The sequence below is a fragment of the Podarcis vaucheri genome (assembly GCF_965113315.1).
Source record: "Podarcis vaucheri genome assembly, chromosome: 5".
In the NCBI taxonomy this organism is placed as follows: Eukaryota; Metazoa; Chordata; class Lepidosauria; order Squamata; family Lacertidae; genus Podarcis; species Podarcis vaucheri.
In genome coordinates this window covers 4040151-4058626 of record NC_138763.1, presented here as the reverse complement: position 1 = coordinate 4058626, position 18476 = coordinate 4040151, and the positions used below count along the sequence as shown (strand labels likewise).

At 50.9% G+C, this 18476-nt stretch overlaps 2 protein-coding genes across 7 annotated transcripts in view; one reads left to right on the top strand and one right to left on the bottom strand.

Annotated features, from left to right (window-relative positions):
- Window positions 1-18476, top strand: part of LOC309532935 (uncharacterized protein) — a 317735-nt gene that overhangs the window by 38148 nt on the left and 261111 nt on the right. The window lies entirely within an intron of this gene.
- TNK2 (tyrosine kinase non receptor 2) overlaps window positions 1-18476 on the bottom strand; it is a 97455-nt gene that overhangs the window by 59060 nt on the left and 19919 nt on the right. The window contains exon 1 of one of the 6 annotated variants that reach the window (XM_082223955.1): window positions 14245-14884. The exons of 3 other annotated variants lie outside the window; for them this stretch is intronic. In XM_082223955.1, coding sequence (XP_082080081.1) covers window positions 14245-14373 — 129 coding nt within the window. In that variant the 5' untranslated portion in view covers window positions 14374-14884. Of the gene's footprint in view, window positions 1-3472; window positions 4163-14244; window positions 14885-18476 lie in introns of those variants that run through there. 2 more of the 6 variants (XM_082223954.1, XM_082223956.1) reach the window with 2 other exon arrangements.

Sequence of the window (18476 nt, the reverse complement as noted above, 5' to 3'; positions counted from 1 at the left end):
GTACCTCGGGTTAAGAAGTTAATTCGTTCTGGAGGTCCGTTCTTAACCTGAAACTGTACTTAAACCTGAAGCACCACTTTAGCTAATGGGGCCTCCTGCTGCCGCTGCACAATTTCTGTTCTCATCCTGATGCAAAGTTCTTAACCCGAGGTACTATTTCTGGGTTAGCGGAGTCTGTAACCTGAAAGGTCTGTAACCTGAAGCATCTGTAACCTGAGGTACCACTGTATAACAACAACAACAACAACAACAACAACAACAACAACAACAACAACAACAATAGTACCCTGCCTATCAGACTGGGCAGACGTCCTGGGCAGCTTCCCAAAAACTAAAAAACATAGTAAGGCAATCCTATCAGATGCACGGAAAATCCAAAGAGAGATTTTGCGGAACCAAGCTTCAATTCAGCAGGTGAGATTGGGTTTTCATAAGTGTGTCTGGGTTTGCCAAAGTGTGGGTGAGCCCTGACTGCCTCGCTGAATTCAGCAGGACTTGGTTTTAAGCAAACATGTGCAGGATTGAGCTGTGCGCATTTGAATGACCCACCTGCACACAGAAAACTAGCTCTTCAATGTGATGACAAGGCTTGCCTCCTCCCTGACCTTCTCTGTTTCCGTTGGCAGGGAGCTCCTTTTGGACCAAATTCTTTTGCGTGCCTTACTGGCAAAAGTCCACAGGCACACCCTACACTTAAAGCACTGTTATCCCACTTTGACACGCGTGGCTTCCCCCGAAGCATCCTGGGGGTTGAAGTTAGTTAAGAGTCACCTGGTGCATGGAAGTGATCGCCGAAGAACTGATGCTTTTGAATTCTGGTGCTGGAGGAGACTCTTGAGAGTCCCATGGACTGCAAGAAGATCAAACCTCTCCATTCTGAAGGAAATCAGCCCTGAGTGCTCACTGGAAGGACAGATCCTGAAGCTGAGGCTCCAAGACTTTGGCCACCTCATGAGAAGAGAAGACTCCCTGGAAAAGACCCTGATGTTGGGAAAGATGGAGGGCGCAAGGAGAAGGGGACGACAGAGGACAAGATGGTGGGACAGTGTTCTTGAATCTACCAACATGAGTTTGACCAAACTGCGGGAGGCGATGGAAGACAGGAGGGCCTGGCGTGCTCTGGTCCAGGGGGTCACAAAGAGCCGGGCATGACTAAACAACTAAACAACAACAACAACAAGAGCTGCTGCCAGCCAGTGCAAGCAGCACTGAAGTAGATGGGCCAATGGTCAAGATGGACGAGATGGTGGGACAGTGTTCTCGAAGCTACCAGCATGAGTCTGACCAAACTGCGGGAGGCAGTGGAAGACAGGAGGGCCTGGCGTGCTCTGGTCCAGGGGGTCACGAAGAGGCGGACACGACTAAATGACTAAACAACAACAAGAGTCACCTGACACCTCCCAGCAATCATAAGAAACTACAAGTGTGGGCCAAGACATTTGGGGAGGTCCAGGTTTGTGGAAGACTGCTCTAATGGGTTTAAAAGTGGGTCAGTGATTCCACAAAAACTCCAGGATGAATGAATGTGGACTGCCCTGCTCCAGAAACATGCTATAAGTACAACAAATACATTTTCCTTCTCTTGGTTAGCATCTCCTTTTTACAGGATTCTCCATTGTGGTTTCCCCGCTCTGCTCTGCTTTTTAAAAGGCCATCTGGGCTTGATCTGCAAGCGGAGCAACGAAGCTACTCCCTCCGTTCTTGGCTCACTGTCCAATCGCTGGTAAACTGCCCTCCCAGTTAAACATCTGGCCCCGATTTTAGGGGAAAGCAACAACAATGGCATTTGTTTGGCTTTCCGATCCCAGCTGTGCTCACTTGCTCTGCTGGAGTGGAGAGCCCTTCGCAGCCGGAGACCAAGGACCCATTCACACAAGGGGGATACAGAGGTTATTCTGGGATGGAGTGCATGTTGACTCAGAAGTAAATCCCATTGCATTCAATGGGAGTGATGCCAACTCCCTGGTTTAAATGTACACCCTCAATTTACGATGGGGTGGAAGGCTCGCAGGCTGTGAAGGACTTGCTCACAAATTTATTGACAGCTGCACAAATTATAATACAGAGGTACCTCGGTTTACGAACTTAATCCGTTCTGGAAGTCCGTTCTTAAACCAAAACCGTTCTGAAACCAAGGCGTGCTTTCCCTAATGAGGCCTTCTGCCGCCGGTGCCCTTCCACTGTTTGGCCTCCGTTCATAGACTGAGGTAAAAGGTAAAGGTAAAGGGACCCCTGACCATTAGGTCCAGTCGTGACCGACTCTGGGGTTGCGGCGCTCATCTTGCTTATTAGTTATGAATTAAATGTAATTGAAGAAGTGGGAAATGTGTATTTAGAGATTAGACTGGAACATTTTCAGATGAGATTGATGGAAGTCAAAAAATTTGTATAAGATGTCAAAATGTGTTTAATTACTGTTGAAAATGATGTGCTGAAAATTAATAAAATTTAGAGAAAGAGAGAGAGAGAGAGAGAGAGAGAGAGTGTCTCATGCTCTGCCGACTGAGCTATCCCAATGGAATAACTTTCCTTACTGCAAAAACAATTGGGGTGGCAGCCCAAGTGCCACAAACCCACTTTGACAGCAGGACCTGAATTTGCAAGCATGTTCTTGAATCCCACCTGAAAACAGGTGTTTGCAATCCATTGGGCCTCCCGCAGCCACGCCAATTCTTTTCTGCCCCCCTCCCTGCCTTCCTGGCTCGCCTTTCCCAAGAACCTTCCTGCTTCCCCAGACAGAGTGGGGTGGGGAAGGAGAGTCTGCCTTGGTATTCTTGGGCTGCAGCCACTTCAAGCTGCCACACAACCGTACAGATTCTCTGTGGGGCAGGCCGGGCTAAAAATATTTGGGGCTGCGTCCAGTGGGAGAAAGTGGACGTCCCTTTTGCAAGAAGGGTGGGGAGGAGGGGGAAAGAGAGAGTTGCAGTTTCTGGACAAGAAGCATTCAAGTTTGGAGACTATTTGAGAGGCAGCCTGTTGCAATTGGGACAGGGCTGGAGACCCAGGATCAAATCCTTACTCTGCAGGGTTTATGCAATGTGTTGTAAAGCATGGACATGGCTGTGCTAGTCACATGTGAGAATGCACAGACCCAGGTTGGAAGGTGCTTTCTCATGAGGATCCCTAGATCAGGGGTGGCTACCTTTTGGGGCCGCTGGTGTTGCTGAACTTCAGCTCCTGCCATCCCAGAATATTGGCCCTGCTGCCTGCTGGAAGGCCGCAAGTTCCCTACCCAACCTCCTACCCCAAAGTAAACTATCCTTGCTTTAGCTTCCAGGAGGTGCACCTTCGTAACCCAGACCATAGCGTGGCGGAACAGCGCCTACAGAACAAGCAGCTAAAGAGGTGGCTCTAGTAAGCCAGCCAGGCTGCGCGGTCGCGTAAAAAGCAGCAGATGAAGACCAACGCCGAAAGGGAGAGGAAGCAGGGCATTTCCTCGTTGCAAACGGGTCTGCGCGCATCGTTCTCTTACCGTGTACATGCGGAAGCGGGCCAGAAATGGGAAGGAGCGGCGCAGGGCTTCAAAGCGGCGCATCTCTGCTACCCAGAGAAGATGCTCTCTGGCAGCTTTCCTCCTGTCTTGATATGACCGACGCACCTTTGGGAAAGGGACCCACAACATAAACGGGAGAAGTGGGTGGGGGCTTCCCAGAGCAGGATCCTTGCACTGTCAGCGGCTAGCAAAAGTCCCCCAAACCACCAGAGTTGCACCACACTCCAACCAAGGCTGACTCCATTGGAGGGCAAAGGTATCCATCAATCCAGGGTCCTCAAGATGCTTCAGGGAACACTTGCATGTGCCCAAGGAGAAATCCGAAGGTTTTCTGTGGATGACAGAGATTGATGCAGTCCCAGGCAGTCAATTTCAGAGGCGTCTGACCTTTTGGGGGGAGGCATCCTCCCCGCTGCCTCGGTGTCTCCCCAGGAAATACCAACCGGAGGCTTCAGCAAGGGTCATAGGTGTCAAAACTGCCTGTGCCGGCCGGCCTGAGATCTCCATGCTCAGCAAGAGGCAGAAAACCAGCTCAGGATCGAACTTCCCAGCATCCAAAGTTATCCGGATCCTGACAGGTCTGGGATCTGCATTTCTCTGGGCAGCTGGGGCAGGAGAGAGCTTGTTGTGCAGCTCTCCACAACAGGACACTGTTGAGTCTGGTGCGCGCTGCGCCAGCAATCGCGCATGCTTGTTTTCTTTCTCCTCTCCTCCCCTTTCCTCCTCTCTGGCCGGTCCCAAGGGGATCTCTCCCTCGCCTGCCCGCTAGCCTGGAACAGAGACTCTATGGTATTCGCAGGGAACGCAGTTTGACCGGCTGCCAAGAGGTCAGCTTTAACTGTGGGCTGGAGAGGCAATTTCCTGTGGGCCTCTGCCTGGGATTTCAAATCGCTTCTCAGGCTCTCCTCCAGCCGTCTGGCTCAGACCTTGCTGGCAGACCCGGCTGGCCAGGGAGCATCCTGGGGTACCCAGGTTTCCCGGCAACATTATCACGGAATGGCGGAGATGCCAGGGACCCCCAAGGGCCATCTAGTCCAACCCCCTGCAATGCAGGAATCACAGCTAAAGAATCCCTGGCAGATGGTTATCCAAGCTGTTTAAAAACATCCAATGATGGAGAGTCCAACACTTTTCGAGGGAGTCTGCTCCACAGTCAAACGGCTCTCACCATCTGAAAGTTCTTCCTTATGTTTAGTCGGAATCTCCTTTCTCTTCTCTGAATCCGGTGGTTTGAGTCCTACCCTTGAAGCAGGAGAAAACAAGCTTGCTCCCTTTTCCATGTGACTGTCTTTCCACAGAGCCTAGGACTTGCCAATCAGAAGGTCGGCGGTTCGAATCCCCACAACGGGGTGAGCTCCCGTTGTTCGGTTCCTGCTCCTGCCAACCTAGCAGTTCGAAAGCACGTCAAAGTGCAAGTAGATAAATAGGTACCGCTCCGACGGGAAGGTAAACGGCATTTCCGTGCGCTGCTCTGGTTTGCCAGAAGCGGCTTAGTCACGCTGGCTACATGACCCGGAAGCTGTATGCCGGCTCCCTCGGCCAATAAAGCGAGATGAGCGCCACAACCCCAGAGTCATCCGCGACTGGACTTAACTGTCATGGGTCCCTTTACCTTTACCTATTGTATCTTCAAATACAGTGGACGCTCGGGTTGTGAATGTGATCCGTGCAGGATGCACATTCGCAATCCGCATGCGGGGGTTGTAATTCAGCGCTTCTGCACATGCACAAAGCATAATTTAGCACTTCTGCACATGCGCAGCTGCCGAAACCCAGAAGTAACCTGTTCTGGTACTTCCGGGTTTCGGCTGGTGCGTAACCCGAAAAAACGCAACCTGAAGCGGCTGTAACCTGAGGTATGACTGTATCTGAATTCTCAGTCTTCTTTTCTCCAGGCCAAATGCCCCCAGTTCCTTCAACCGTTCCTCATACGGCTTCATTTCCAGACCCTTGATCATCTCAGTCGCCCTCCTCTGCACACATTCTACCTTGCCGATAAACTGTGATTCCCAGAACGGGACGAAAATGGAGAAGCGTGCTTCATTGTCCTAATTTGCAGCTAACGCTTTCCTTGGTGTCAAATCTGGGGCTGATGCAAAAATGTCAGTCTTTGTTTTTCCTCTCCTACTCCAGTGTGTACAACCACCCCCCCAAAAACCCCCACCTAATTTGAGCCTGGAGCATAAGAAAGTGCCAAACCGGGCGTAATGTCCTCAGCGGCAAAAGCCACTATTTACAGGGGATAATTTGACGGCAGGCCTGGAAAAACGCTGGAGATGCGAGAGACCTGGAACTGCAGGAAACAGCGAAGTCGCCTCCTCTGCAAAACTGCTTCCCAGGCCTGCCGCAGGGGAATGATGTGGGAAGGGTCTCATCCTGCCCCGAAGCCCCCTTGGGCCTGCTGGGGATGGGGCAGAGCCCTTCCTTTAAGGCTTCCCAGCCTGTGCACCTGACAGATGGCTGGCGGGGAGGCTGCGGGGGGAGGCGAAGGAGCAGGGAGCTTCCTCCAGCGCTAGGGTCTTGTCCCTCGTCCAAGCGGGGAGGAAAACAGGAGGAAAACAGTGCGACCTTTGCGGTGCCCTGGCTCCTTAACACTGCTTTCTTGTCTTCCAGCACATCCCCAAGGAGAACAGCTGGCCGGATCTGGAGCTAAACATTTTCTCTGCAGAGGGATGCTGAAGGCGTGAGGAGGGAGAGAGAAACAACAGGTTTCGGTTTTTTCCGGGTGGGGGGGGGTTAGCAAAATCCCGGGGGAATGGGAGGCTTGCCTTCCTGTTTACCAATTCGCCTGGAACAATTCCCACACTTTCAAGGCAGTTAATAATAATAATAATAAAAAGCACCAAGTGCCGTTTGAAGCTTCACACTTTGAAAAAAAAGTATCCATTTTTGTTGAGAAGAGGATGGGGGGGGGGGGAGCCATTCAGAAAGACTGAGAGGAAAGCTTCTTTTTGCAGCTGGCTTCTGATCAAATTGCAGACTTGCAGAGGATCCGTAAGCTGCCTTCCCCTCTTTTGCAGGGAAGGAAGCGCAACACGGGTCACGAAGTGCCAAAAGCAAAATAGCAGGTGCAACCAGCTGCCTGCAGTGGAAAGAGCTCCAGGTGACTCGAGACAGCGAGCCAAGCTGCAAGCAGCTAGGGAGGACCACTCCTTCTCCTCTGTTCCTTAGCCAGTTTGAGGATGAATCAGGGAGTCCTTACTGACCCCAAAACTGCACTAGGAATGTAAGAAGCACTGTGCCAGATCGGATGGAGGGTTCATTGGCTGCAGCCAGGTGCTTCCAGGAAGGTCGCAAGCAAAGTGCAAAGGCAGCCAGCAAACCTCTGCTGCTACTTCTCCGTAGATCAGGTCTTGGGTTCAATCGCAAGCAACCTCAGTTAAAAAGGAATCTCAGGCAGAAGAGCTGGCAAAGATCTCTCCTCCAAACTCCTGGAGTAGCAGGAAACTGTCTTATACTCCACACCCATAAGAAATCCATCTTGGCAGCACCTACACTCTGGAACTCCCTGCCACTTGATAACAAGCTGGTGCCTTCGCAGTACACTTTTCGGCACTTGCAAAAGACATTTTTGTTTCGACAAGCCTACCCAGGTATCTAGAATGCAGGTGTGCTTTTAGCTTTTTACTTTTTTTTGGAACATTTTAATTGCTTTTATTAATAATATTATTGTCTCATTATTTTATAATGCTTTGAGGGCGTTTTTAAACGATCAAGGGGTAGAGAGGTTTTATTAAATAAATAAATCATTTTCCTACAGCAAAGATGGAGAACCCGAGGGCCATGTTCTCTTCTGGGGAGCCTGCCAGGGGCCACATGACAGGGGTGGGCAGGGCCATCCTTCCCTTTGCGCAGCAGGAACGAAAACACACACACAGAAGGGGCATTGCCAGAGTCTTCCCGTGTCCTAGGAACTGGCAGCAACTGCCCTAGCTTTCAGACAGGGGCCTCATCCATCCCTAACTGGAGATGTAGCAGAATGAACGCATTTATTATTTCTTTGTTAAATGTAAACCCTGCCCTTCACCCAAAGATCTCGGAGATGTTCACAACTTAAGAGCACAAAATAAATAGTTAAAGCAAAACAGATTAATGACCCCCCACCCCCGCAAACACATCTGAAAGGTCCTGGAATATTAATCAGTCAAAGGCCTGGTCACCGTAGAATTGTAGACTTGGAAGGAACCCTGAGGGTCATCTAGTCCAACCCCCTGCAATACAGGAATCTGCAGTTGTCCCATATGGGGATCGAACCCGCAACCTTGGCATTATCAGCACAGCACTCTAACCAACTGAGCTATCCAGGCTGAAGAGGGACGTTTTCACCTGCCGTCTAAAAATATATAATGAGGGTGCCAGGCAAACCTCCCTGGGGACAGCATCCCACAAATGGGGGGCCACTGCAGAAAAGGCCCCGTTCTCGTGTTGCTGCCTTCCAGATGTCTAGAGAAGGAGGCAAACAAAGAAGGATTTCAGATAAAGATCCTAGAGCCTGGGTCAGGTCATATTGGGCCCAGAAACTAATGGGCAGCCAGTGGAGTTGAGCCAGGATCAGAGTCATATGTGCAAACTGTCTCGCCCCGGTGACAATTTGGCTGCCAAATTCTGCACCAGCTGATGTTTCCATACCGTCCTTCAGAGGCAGCCCTACGTATAATGTGCTGCAGTCATCTAACCTAGAGGTTACAAGAGCATAGGCAAAGCGGCCCTCGGGAGAAATGCTGCCAGCCAGAAGAAGCTGCAATAGGCTCTATGGGCTAGTGGTCTGGCTCTGTATTGAATGTCTTCATCCCAAACGCGAAGGCTTCCTATATCTACCAGCTGTTGCCAGACCTCCCCCCTCCATAGACTTCTTTAATCCCATTTTCAAGCCGGAGTCTGCTGCCACATCTGGAGGCAGCAAACCCTGCCGTTTAAGTGTGTCGTGCGAAGAAGTACTCTCTCACATGTGTCCTGAATCCGTGCCACGACTCAGTTTTCCCTCCCTCTAATTTTTTGCAGCCTCCCGTGCCTCCAGGAAGAGTCAGGGAAAAGGATTCTTCGTGTGGGGCTTAATTCAAGCCAGAATTCTTGCAGGGCTCAGCCCCACAAACATTTCTGAACAAGGCTGCGGAACTGCGCCAGAAGCAGGGAACTGGGCAGAGGAACTCCTTGCCCCAACCTCTTCCCCCTTTCCCCCAAATATGCAGAACCGTCCTTGCAAAGACCCATCGCTCAGTGGGAGAGAGTGTGCCTGGCATGCAGAAGGTTCCCAGCTTTGATCCCCGACGTCATCTCTTGGTAGCTAAGAAAAGACTCCCTGGAGAGCTGGCAAATCGAAGGGGAAGAAAGGGAGGCAGTGAGAGATTTTACTTTCTTGGGCTCCATGATCACTGCAGATGATGACAGCAGCCACGGAATTAAAAGACGCCTGCTCCTTGGGAGAAAAGCAATGACAAACCTAGACAGCATCTTAAAAAGCAGAGACATCACCTTGCCAACAAAGGTCCGTATAGTTAAAGCTATGGTTTTCCCAGTAGTGATGTATGGAAGCGAGAGCTGGACCATCAAGAAGGCTGATCGCTGAAGAATTGATGCTTTTGAATTCTGGTGCTGGAGGAGACTCTTGAGAGTCCCATGGACTGCAAGAAGATCAAACCTCTCCATTCTGAAGGAAATCAGCCCTGAGTGCTCACTGGAAGGACAAATCCTGAAGCTGAGGCTCCAAGACTTTGGCCACCTCATGAGAAGAGAAGACTCCCTGGAAAAGACCCTGATGTTGGGAAAGATGGAGGGCGCAAGGAGAAGGGGACGACAGAGGACAAGATGGTGGGACAGTGTTCTTGAATCTACCAACATGAGTTTGACCAAACTGCGGGAGGCGATGGAAGACAGGAGGGCCTGGCGTGCTCTGGTCCAGGGGGTCACAAAGAGCCGGGCATGACTAAACAACTAAACAACAACAACAACAAGAGCTGCTGCCAGCCAGTGCAAGCAGCACTGAAGTAGATGGGCCAATGGTCCATCTCAATATCAGTCTCTTTGCCTTTTCTAAGATACTGCTTTGGGCTCCTACCAGGAATGAATCAGGCAGGGGATCAGAAGTTTAAGATTTGCAGCTAGAAGTGGATGGGTTGTTCTTAAAAATCATCATGATTAAGGTCCCCTCTAAATGTCCTTTTTATTGTGCAGCCATGACGACAGCCAACATGGTGCAGCAGTTATGACCGCCAGACCAGGACCTGGGAGAGACCAGGGTTCAAATCTCCACTCGGCCATGGAGCTCTCTGGGTGACCTTGGGGCGGTCAAACGCTCTCAGGCCATTCTACCTCGCAAGGCTGTTGTGGAGATTCAGTGAGGAGCAGGAAAACCATGTGGCCACCTTATTTATTTACTCCATTTATATCCACTCCAAAGGGCTCAAGGTGGCGTACGCAGCACTCCCCCTCCTCATTTAATACAACGACCCTTTGAGGTCGGTTAGGCTGAGAGGCAGTGACCAATACCCAGGGAGCTTTGTGGCCAGGCGGCGAATTGAGCTCCTGGAAAAAGAAGGCGGAATTAAAACTCAATAAATAAATAACCAAATGGTCTGTGCTCATCAGGGCAGCTTTCTACATGATTCAACTTTCAGTAGTGTTTCCACCTACCAAAGTTTCAGGCAGGACACACCAATCTGTGTCTGTTCCGAAACTTGCTGCTGAAATCCTGTAACTTTTCACACCCCAAGTGTTTTGGAGGGAGAGAGGAAAGTTGTCCCACTTTTGTGGCAGTTAGACTGAGAAAGCATCAATTTAGGGAATTGTTTAGGGAAGCTTTTAATGTTTGATGTATTACTGTATTTTAATATTTGGTTGGAAGCTGCCCAGAGTGGCTGGGGAAGCCCAGCCAGATGGGCGGGGTATAAATAAATTATTATTATTATTATTATTATTATTATTATTATTATTATTATTATTATTATCATCATCATCATCATCATCATCATCATCACAGAACAACTAATAATAATTAATAATATAACAATAACAAACTATTTTTGCATTTGCCGCCATTCTGCAGGAGCCTTAAGGCAGGCGGGCAGTGGCACGCTTTGTGATTAAAAATCACAAATGATGCAACAATCTACAGCATGAGTTTGACCAAACTGCGGGAGGCAGTGGAAGACAGGAGTGCCTGGCGTGCTCTGGTCCAGGGGGTCACGAAGAGTCGGACACGACTAAACGACTAAACAATAACAAACCCGCAGTTGTGGAATCGCAGAATCCAGCGGCCGTCTCCACCAAGAGGAGACCCCTGTCCACGCAGAGCAAATTATCTGAGCCACATTTCGATGCCCCCACCCTCCTCGCCCCTGCCTGGCGAACACCCCCTGTTGGAGACCACCAAATCCACCAGGACTTGCTCAGCATAGATGGCCCCCTCCTTCCCAGTAACAGAGACAGGGCATGAACCAGTAAGAAACTCCCATGCCTGAGCCCCAGTGAACCGGAGCTGAACGAGAAGAGCAGGCAGTCCGGCAGTCCGGAGGTCTGATCCGTTTGTGTCCCAGGCTGCCGCCCTGATTTCTGAGCCCCCCAAGGCCACTGACCCACCTCGTCCCCCTCCAGGGCCGGGTCACCTCTGCCACCAACCAATCTGAGCTGAAGGAATGGATTCTCTCAACCCTAAACACAACCACCTACGAGATCTGGATTAGCTTTCTTTTTTTAAAAAGGCAGCTTAGAGCAAAAGGGGGAAATCTGAAAATCAAAGACACGCACCCCCCCTCTCCGTTTTATAGGAACTTACCTGCATGTGGCCCCTATCCAAAATGCACTTTCTCTCTCCATTGCCCTTGCTGAACATCAACAACACGGCCATTTCCCCTCCGATCGTCAACTCCTTTGGAATCCGGACGGTCCAGTTCCCCCCAGTTGATCTGTTTACACTTCTTCTAAAAAGGCAATCCGGACTAACCAGCCCACATCTCTGCTTTGGGGCTGCGTTCTTCTGTTGAGTCAGTCGGGATTGCCAAAGGTACGTGCCTGACCCCTTGGCCTTGGACTGAGCACAGAAACCTGCCCCTAGTCCCTCCAGACCAGTGTTGCCTGCTCGGACTGGCAGCAGCTCTCCAGGGCTTAAAGCCAAGTGTGTGTGTAAGAGAGAATAAGGAGCTGCAGCCATCCAGACTACAACGCCCATAATTCCCTGATACATTGTTCATGCTGCCTGGGAATTATGGGAGTTGGAGTCCAAGACCATCTGGAGGGCATCAGGTTCCACACCAGGTTTTTCCACCTCCGCTACCCAAGAGCCGTTTAAACTGCAGAGTCCAGGGATTGAATCACAAGAATTGTCAGGGTGGAAGGGACCCCGAGGGTCATCTAGCCTAACCCCCCGGAACGCAAGCATGCGCTTGGTCACAAGGCCCTTTCCATCGCCCTGGCATAATTGCAGACTAAACAGAGTTCCTCTGGGCAAATTTGGATCCAATTCTTTTTCAAAAGCGGGATTTCACACCACCTGGAGTTGGCGGCCGCAAACTCAGGGGCAGAGCGAAAGCACAAGAGAGGAGGAGGGATGTGTGGCTGAAGGGATGCAAAACCAGTCATGCACAAGGAGACAACAACAACAACAACAATTTATTATTTATACCCTGCCCATCTGGCTGGGTTTCCCCAGCTACTCTGGGCAGCTTCCAACAGAACACTAAAATACAATAACCTATTAAACATTAAAAGCTTCCCTAAACAGGCCTGCCTTCAGATGTCTTCTAAAAGTCTGGTAGTAGTTGTTCTCTTTGACATCTGGTGGGAGGGCGTTCCACAGGGCGGGCGCCACCACCAAGAAGGCCCTCTGCCTGGTTCCCTGTAGCATTGCTTCTCGCAGGGAGGGAACCGCCAGACAAGGCTCAGCGATGTGGGGAAGCATGGGGGGGGGGGAATCTGTGAAAGTTTTTTTTAATGTTTCATTTATTGTTTATGACTAATGTCGTTATGTTGCAGGAGGGGTACTTTTTCATGTTGTGAGCCACCTTGTGCATGGTCTGAACTGCGGAAAAGTGGCATGCAAATAAAATCAGGATCCATACGGATGAAAGGTAGATTTTAAATTGTTTTATCAACCATCTCCTGTAATTCAATCACAGGAGTGCCACTAAAAAGGTGTGTAAATATTATCAATGTCTATACCAGTCTTTCCCAACCTGGTGTCTTCCAAACATTTTGAACTACAGCTGTGCTGATTGGGGCATTTGGGAACTGTATCCCAAAACATAAAGAAGGCTGATCACCGAAGAATCGATGCTTTTGAATTCTGGTGCTGGAGGAGACTCTTGAGAGTCCCATGGACGGCAAGAAGATCCAACCTCTCCATTCTCTGAGGCTCCAAGACTTTGGCCACCTCAGGAGAAGAGAAGACTCCCTGGAAAAGACCCTGATGTTGGGGAAGATGGAGGGCACAAGGAGAAGGGGACGACAGAGGACGAGATGGTGGGACAGTGTTCTGGAAGCTACCAGCATGAGCTTGACCAAACTGCGGGAGGCAGTGGAGGACAGAAGTGCCTGGCGTGCTCTGGTCCAGGAGGTCATGAAGAGGTGGACACGACTAAACGACTAAACAACAACATCCCAAAACATCTGGCTGGCCCCAGGTTTGGGAAGACACCTCTGCATGCCATCATCGTTTTATTTATTCCATTGCATTTATATCCCACCTTTTTCTCCTCCAAGGAGCTCGAGGTGGCATGCACGATTCTCCCCCTCCTCATTTAATCCTCCCGGCACCTCTGTGAGGTAGGCGAGGATGAGAGGCAGTCACTGCCCACCTCCCGATCACCCACTGAGCTTCGTGTCTGAATGGGGATTCGAACCCTGCTCTCCCAGGTCCGAGTCCAACGCTCTAACACCACACATTTAAAGCCCTGTGACACCACTTTAAACAGTCATGGCTTCCCCCCAAGACTTTTGGGAGTTGTAGTTTGTAAAGGGCGCAAAAGGCTAGATAGGAGGCCTCTATTCCCCTCCCAGAGCTACAATTCCCAGAGCGGTTTGTAACTAGTCCCTCTTCTCAGAATACAATTTGAATCACTGAGGGAGTGTGGGGAGGACGGGAAATGAGGCAGTGGTGAATAACAGAGGGTGAATATGAGTAAATGCATTTACACATGCTTCACTTCAGTAGTGGGAGCGATTAAGGCTGAGTTCACAAATGTATTTTAAGGAAGGACTGGGGGCTGAGGGAGTTGGCACTGTGTGGGCTTGTAAATTTATTTAGCTGACTTTTTCATGTGGCGATACGGTTGTGGGCCGCCCTGAAACCTTAAGGGGAATGGCAGATTAAAGGGCAAAGGACTGATTAAAAGTCAATAATAATAATAATAATAATAATAATAATAATAATAATAATAATAATATCACAATAGTAATCACAATAGTAGTAATTCCTGGGAGACAGCTACAAATGTACAGGGTAGCAAGGGGGAGAGATATCAGCTTGCAACATGGCTGGGGGGGGCACTGGAACCCCCATAACTGCAGCCCCTTCCAAATACAAGGAGGATTCCCTAAATGGGGAGCCCTTTCATTTCTGGAAGAAAAAAAATAAGAGAGCCGCTGGGGCTTCCCCCCTGCAGAGACGAATGGGAAGGGAAACCCAAGACCCCCCCCCCAAACTTCGCACTCCCCACAACCCATCCATCAGATCCTGACAACCCACAAGGATGAATTGGGGGTGCCATAGGAACCCCCCTCTCCTCTAGCTCCCCCTTCCTTGCCAAAGCCATACTGACCCTCTGTCCTGGCACCACCAGCAGGTCTGGCCTGGGCTCCCGAGGCTGGGGTTCTGGGGCAGCCGCGAACCCCTCCGCCTCCTCGTCCTCCCCAGTCGACAGCCGCTGATAATCCGACTTCTCCCCCATGGCTGAGCGGAGCTGTGCCAAATCAGGAGGCCGGATCCTGGCCGAGAGAGCGAGGCGTGCTGCAGTCCCAGAATGCAAGGAGACTGGCCCCACCTCACCTGGCTGAGGGATCAGGGGGCCATCTTAGCCTCCGGTCAGGAGTGAGTCAGCCCTTCCCAGAGGTGGGTGGCAGGAGGATTCTCCTGGAGGTCTCAGGCATTCCGCTGGGCAACCTCCTCCCTCCTGCGCCTGCATCCCGTCGCCATGGCGAGAGAGAGAGATGGAGGGAGGCCTCTCAGAGAGGATGCTGTGATGCTCCCAGCTTAATCCTATGTGGCAGATTGTGGGAGGGAGGGAGGATTCCCGGCAAAGAGGCGAAGATTCGGAAGATTCAGTCGTCCTTTTTCCAGGCAACTGGGCAAGCAGGAAGGCGATGGAGGAAACTGGTCCAGGCAAAGGCTCTCTTAAAATCCAGCCCCGGTGCGAAAGCAAGGTGGCACAGAAAGGATGGGGCAGCGATGCTGCTCAGAATAGAAACCAGGAGCAGCCCCACCACCCCACACATCCCCTGCCTGCAGCTGTGCTCTCCCCCTCCCCTTGCAGTGACTGCATCTCCCCCTCCCCTTCCCCTGGCGATCCAATCAGCAAGGACCCAGAGATGGAGAGGGGCTTTTTCCGGCTCACACCACCTGGCCCAGCTGCGTTCTTCAAAGCAGGGGGGGTTGGGGAGTACAAAGGGGGCTTCGTCTGCCTACATCAGGCTTTGGCAACCTGGCACGCTCCCTCCGGGCCCACAGAGGGTGGAATGTATGGACCACTTCTCTGTCCTCCTCTTAAGCAAAAGCCTAAGAAAATAGTGGCCATCAATGCCTCTTAGGGAAGAAAATTCCTCGTGTGTGTGTGTGTGTGTGTGTGTGTGTGTGTAGAAGACCAGCTGGAAGGTGTGCAGAGGAGGGCGACCAAGATGGTAAAGGGTCTGCAAACCAAGCCGTATGAGGAACGGTTGAATAAGCTGGGTATGTTTAGCCTAGAGGAGACTGAGATGAGATATGAGACCCATCTTCAAATATCTCAAGGGCTGCTCCATGGAAGATGGAGCAAGCCTTTCTCCTGCTTCAAGGGTAGGACTCGAACCCATGGCTTCAAGTTAGCAAGAAAGGAGATTCTGACAAAACCTCAGGAAGTACCTTCTGAGGGCAAGAGCCGTTTGACAGTGGAAGGGTCTCCCTTGGGAGGTGGTTGGAGGTTTTTAAGCAGGGGTTGGGTGGCCATCTGTCATGGATGCTTTAGCTGAGATTCCTGCATTGCAGGGGGTTGGACTAGAAGACCCCTGGAGATCCCTTCCAACTCTACAATTCTATGATTCTACGAAGAGTCTTCTTCTGTCTTGAATCTCCCATTCAATGACCTCCACTGGGTTCTAGTATTATGAGAGAGGGAGGAAAAAACACCTCTCTGTCCACTTCCAACATACCATGCATGGTCTGGGACACTCACGTCCTGCTTGAGGGCATCTTCCGTGAGAACAGGATGCTGGACCAGACTGGGCACGGGCCTGATCCAGCAGATGCTTTTATGATAAGAGAGGCTGACTTTGCACGCTGTGTGCACTAGCTGGAAAAGCAGGAACACTGGGGCCCAAGTCCAAGAGAGGAACATGTGGCTCCCATAAGCCTCAGGCAGCGCAGTCCATAATAATGCCATCTGATAAAACATCAGTGGAGTGACTCTTAAGAACAGAGGAAGAGCTTCTGCTGGATCAGGCCAGTGTCCCACCTAGGCCACCATCCTGCTCTCACAGTGGCCAACCACATGCCCTCAATGGGAAACCCCAATCAGGATTCGAACACAAAGGCAGTCTCCCCTTGTTTGGTTTCCAGTAACTTGTATTCAGAAGAATTAATACCTCTGAATATGGAGACAAAGCATCACCACTGTGACTAGCAGCCATCAACAACGCCTCTCCTCCATGAATTTGTCTACTCATCTTTTAAAGCCATTCAGGTTCGTGGCCGCCACAAAGTCCTGCAGGAGGGATTTCCCCAAGGCACTGCGTGAATAAGTCCTTTTCTTTTTATCTGTCCCCAACCTTCCAGCTTCATGCTCACCTTGCCAACAAAGGTCCGTATAGTTAAAGCTCTGGTTTTCCCAGTAGTGTTGTATGGAAGTGAGAGCTGGACCATAAAGAAGGCTGATGGCCAAAGAATTGATGCTTTTGAATTCTGGTGCTGGAGGAGACTCTTGAGAGTCCCATGGACTGCAAGAAGATCCAACCTCTCCATTCTGAAGGAAATCAACCCTGAGTGCTCACTGGAAGGACAGATCGTGAAGCTGAGGCTCCAAGACTTTGGCCACCTCATGAGAAGAGAAGACTCCCTGGAAAAGACCCTGATGTTGGGAAAGATGGAGGGCACAAGGAGAAGGGGACGACAGAGGACGAGATGGTTGGACAGTGTTCTCGAAGCTACGAACAGGAATTTGACCAAACTGTGAGAGGCAGTGGAAGACAGGAGTGCCTGGCGTGCTCTGGTCCATGGGGTCATGAAGAGTCGGACACGACTGAACGTCTAAACAACAACAACAACCTCGGGTTAAGAACTTAATTTGTTCTGGAGGTCCGTTCTTAACCTCAAACTGTTCTTAACTGGAGGTACCACTTTAGCTAATGGGGCCTCCCACTGCCGCCGCCGTGCGATTTCTGTTCTCATCCTGAAGCAAAGTTCTTAACCCGGGGTACAATTTCTGGGTTAGTGGAGCCTGTAACCTGAAGCGTCTTTAACCCGAGGTACCGCTGTACTGCTACGACAGTGAAAGAAAAATGGGTTTTTTCCCTATCCATGCCATTCATAGTGTTATATGCTTCTATCATGTCGACTTTTCTCTGCATTAAAAAGTCCCAGACAATGAGACCTTTCTTCATCCCCTCGGCTCCTACAGTTCCCTTTCCCCGCTTGGAAGAGCAGTAAGAGATTTGTCCATCCTCAATGATTGTGGTGCGGTGTCTGCTTGCGCTGGCAAAGCATCACTGACTCCAGGTGCTCGCGGGGAACACCTGTGTGCGCATCCAGTTCCATGCAGGGCCTCCTCAAAGGTCCCAGATGACAGGCCTGCTCTCCTCCGTCATACCAGAGAGCGCAGCTCACGGGCTGAGGCAGGAAGAGCCCTGAGGCAGCAGACGCGCGAAAGGGGCCCACGCCTGTCACCGCACCGGCAGAGCAGGAATCCAGGAAGCACGCCAGGCCCTGGCAGGCGGAAGTGAGGGATGGAGGGACGGGGAAAGCCGCCAGCTCCAGGCTCCCAAGCCCCGGAGGAACGAGGAACAGACAAGTGCCGTGGATGAATAAATAAATGAGAAATGTCTGCTCCGTCCTCAGAACATCTTTGTGTGGGAGGGGAAAGCATTCATGAAATTGCTCTGCTGGACTTGAGGTTTCTCAGCCTGGAATAAATAAACTGGAAGTCAAAGAATCACGGAATCGTAGGGGGCTAAAGCTGTGTTTCATCTAAGGCTGGGATAAGTCACCTTTGGCTTTCCATATGTTGTTGGACTCCAATCCCAGCGATCATGGCCAGCGGTCCAGCCATGGGTTCCCTGCCATCTTGGCCTACAGTCCTAATCTTCCTCCTTCTTCCATGGCTCCTGATTCCGTGTCCCTGTTCTGCCATTTTGATCTATGCAGGGCACTGATTCAACTTCCCATCCTCCGGAGACCGACTTGTTGTTGTTCTTTAGTCGTGTCTGCCTCTTCGTGACCCCCTGGACCAGAGCACGCCAGGCCCTCCTGTCTTCCACTGCCTCCCCCAGTTTGGTCAAACTCATGCTGGTAGCTTCGAGAACACTGTCCCACCATCTCGTCCTCTGTCGTCCCCTTCTTCTTGTGCCCTCCATCTTTCCCAACATCAGGGTCTTTTCCAGGGAGTCTTCTCTTCTCATGAGGTGGCCAAAGTCTTGGAGTCTCAGCTTCACGATCTGTCCTTCCAGTGAGCACTCAGGGCTGATTTCCTTCAGAATGGAGAGGTTTGGTCTTCTTGCAGCCCATGGGACTCTCAAGAGTCTCCTCCAGCACCATAATTCAAAAGCATCAATTCTTCGGCGATCAGCCTTCTTGATGGTCCAGCTCTCA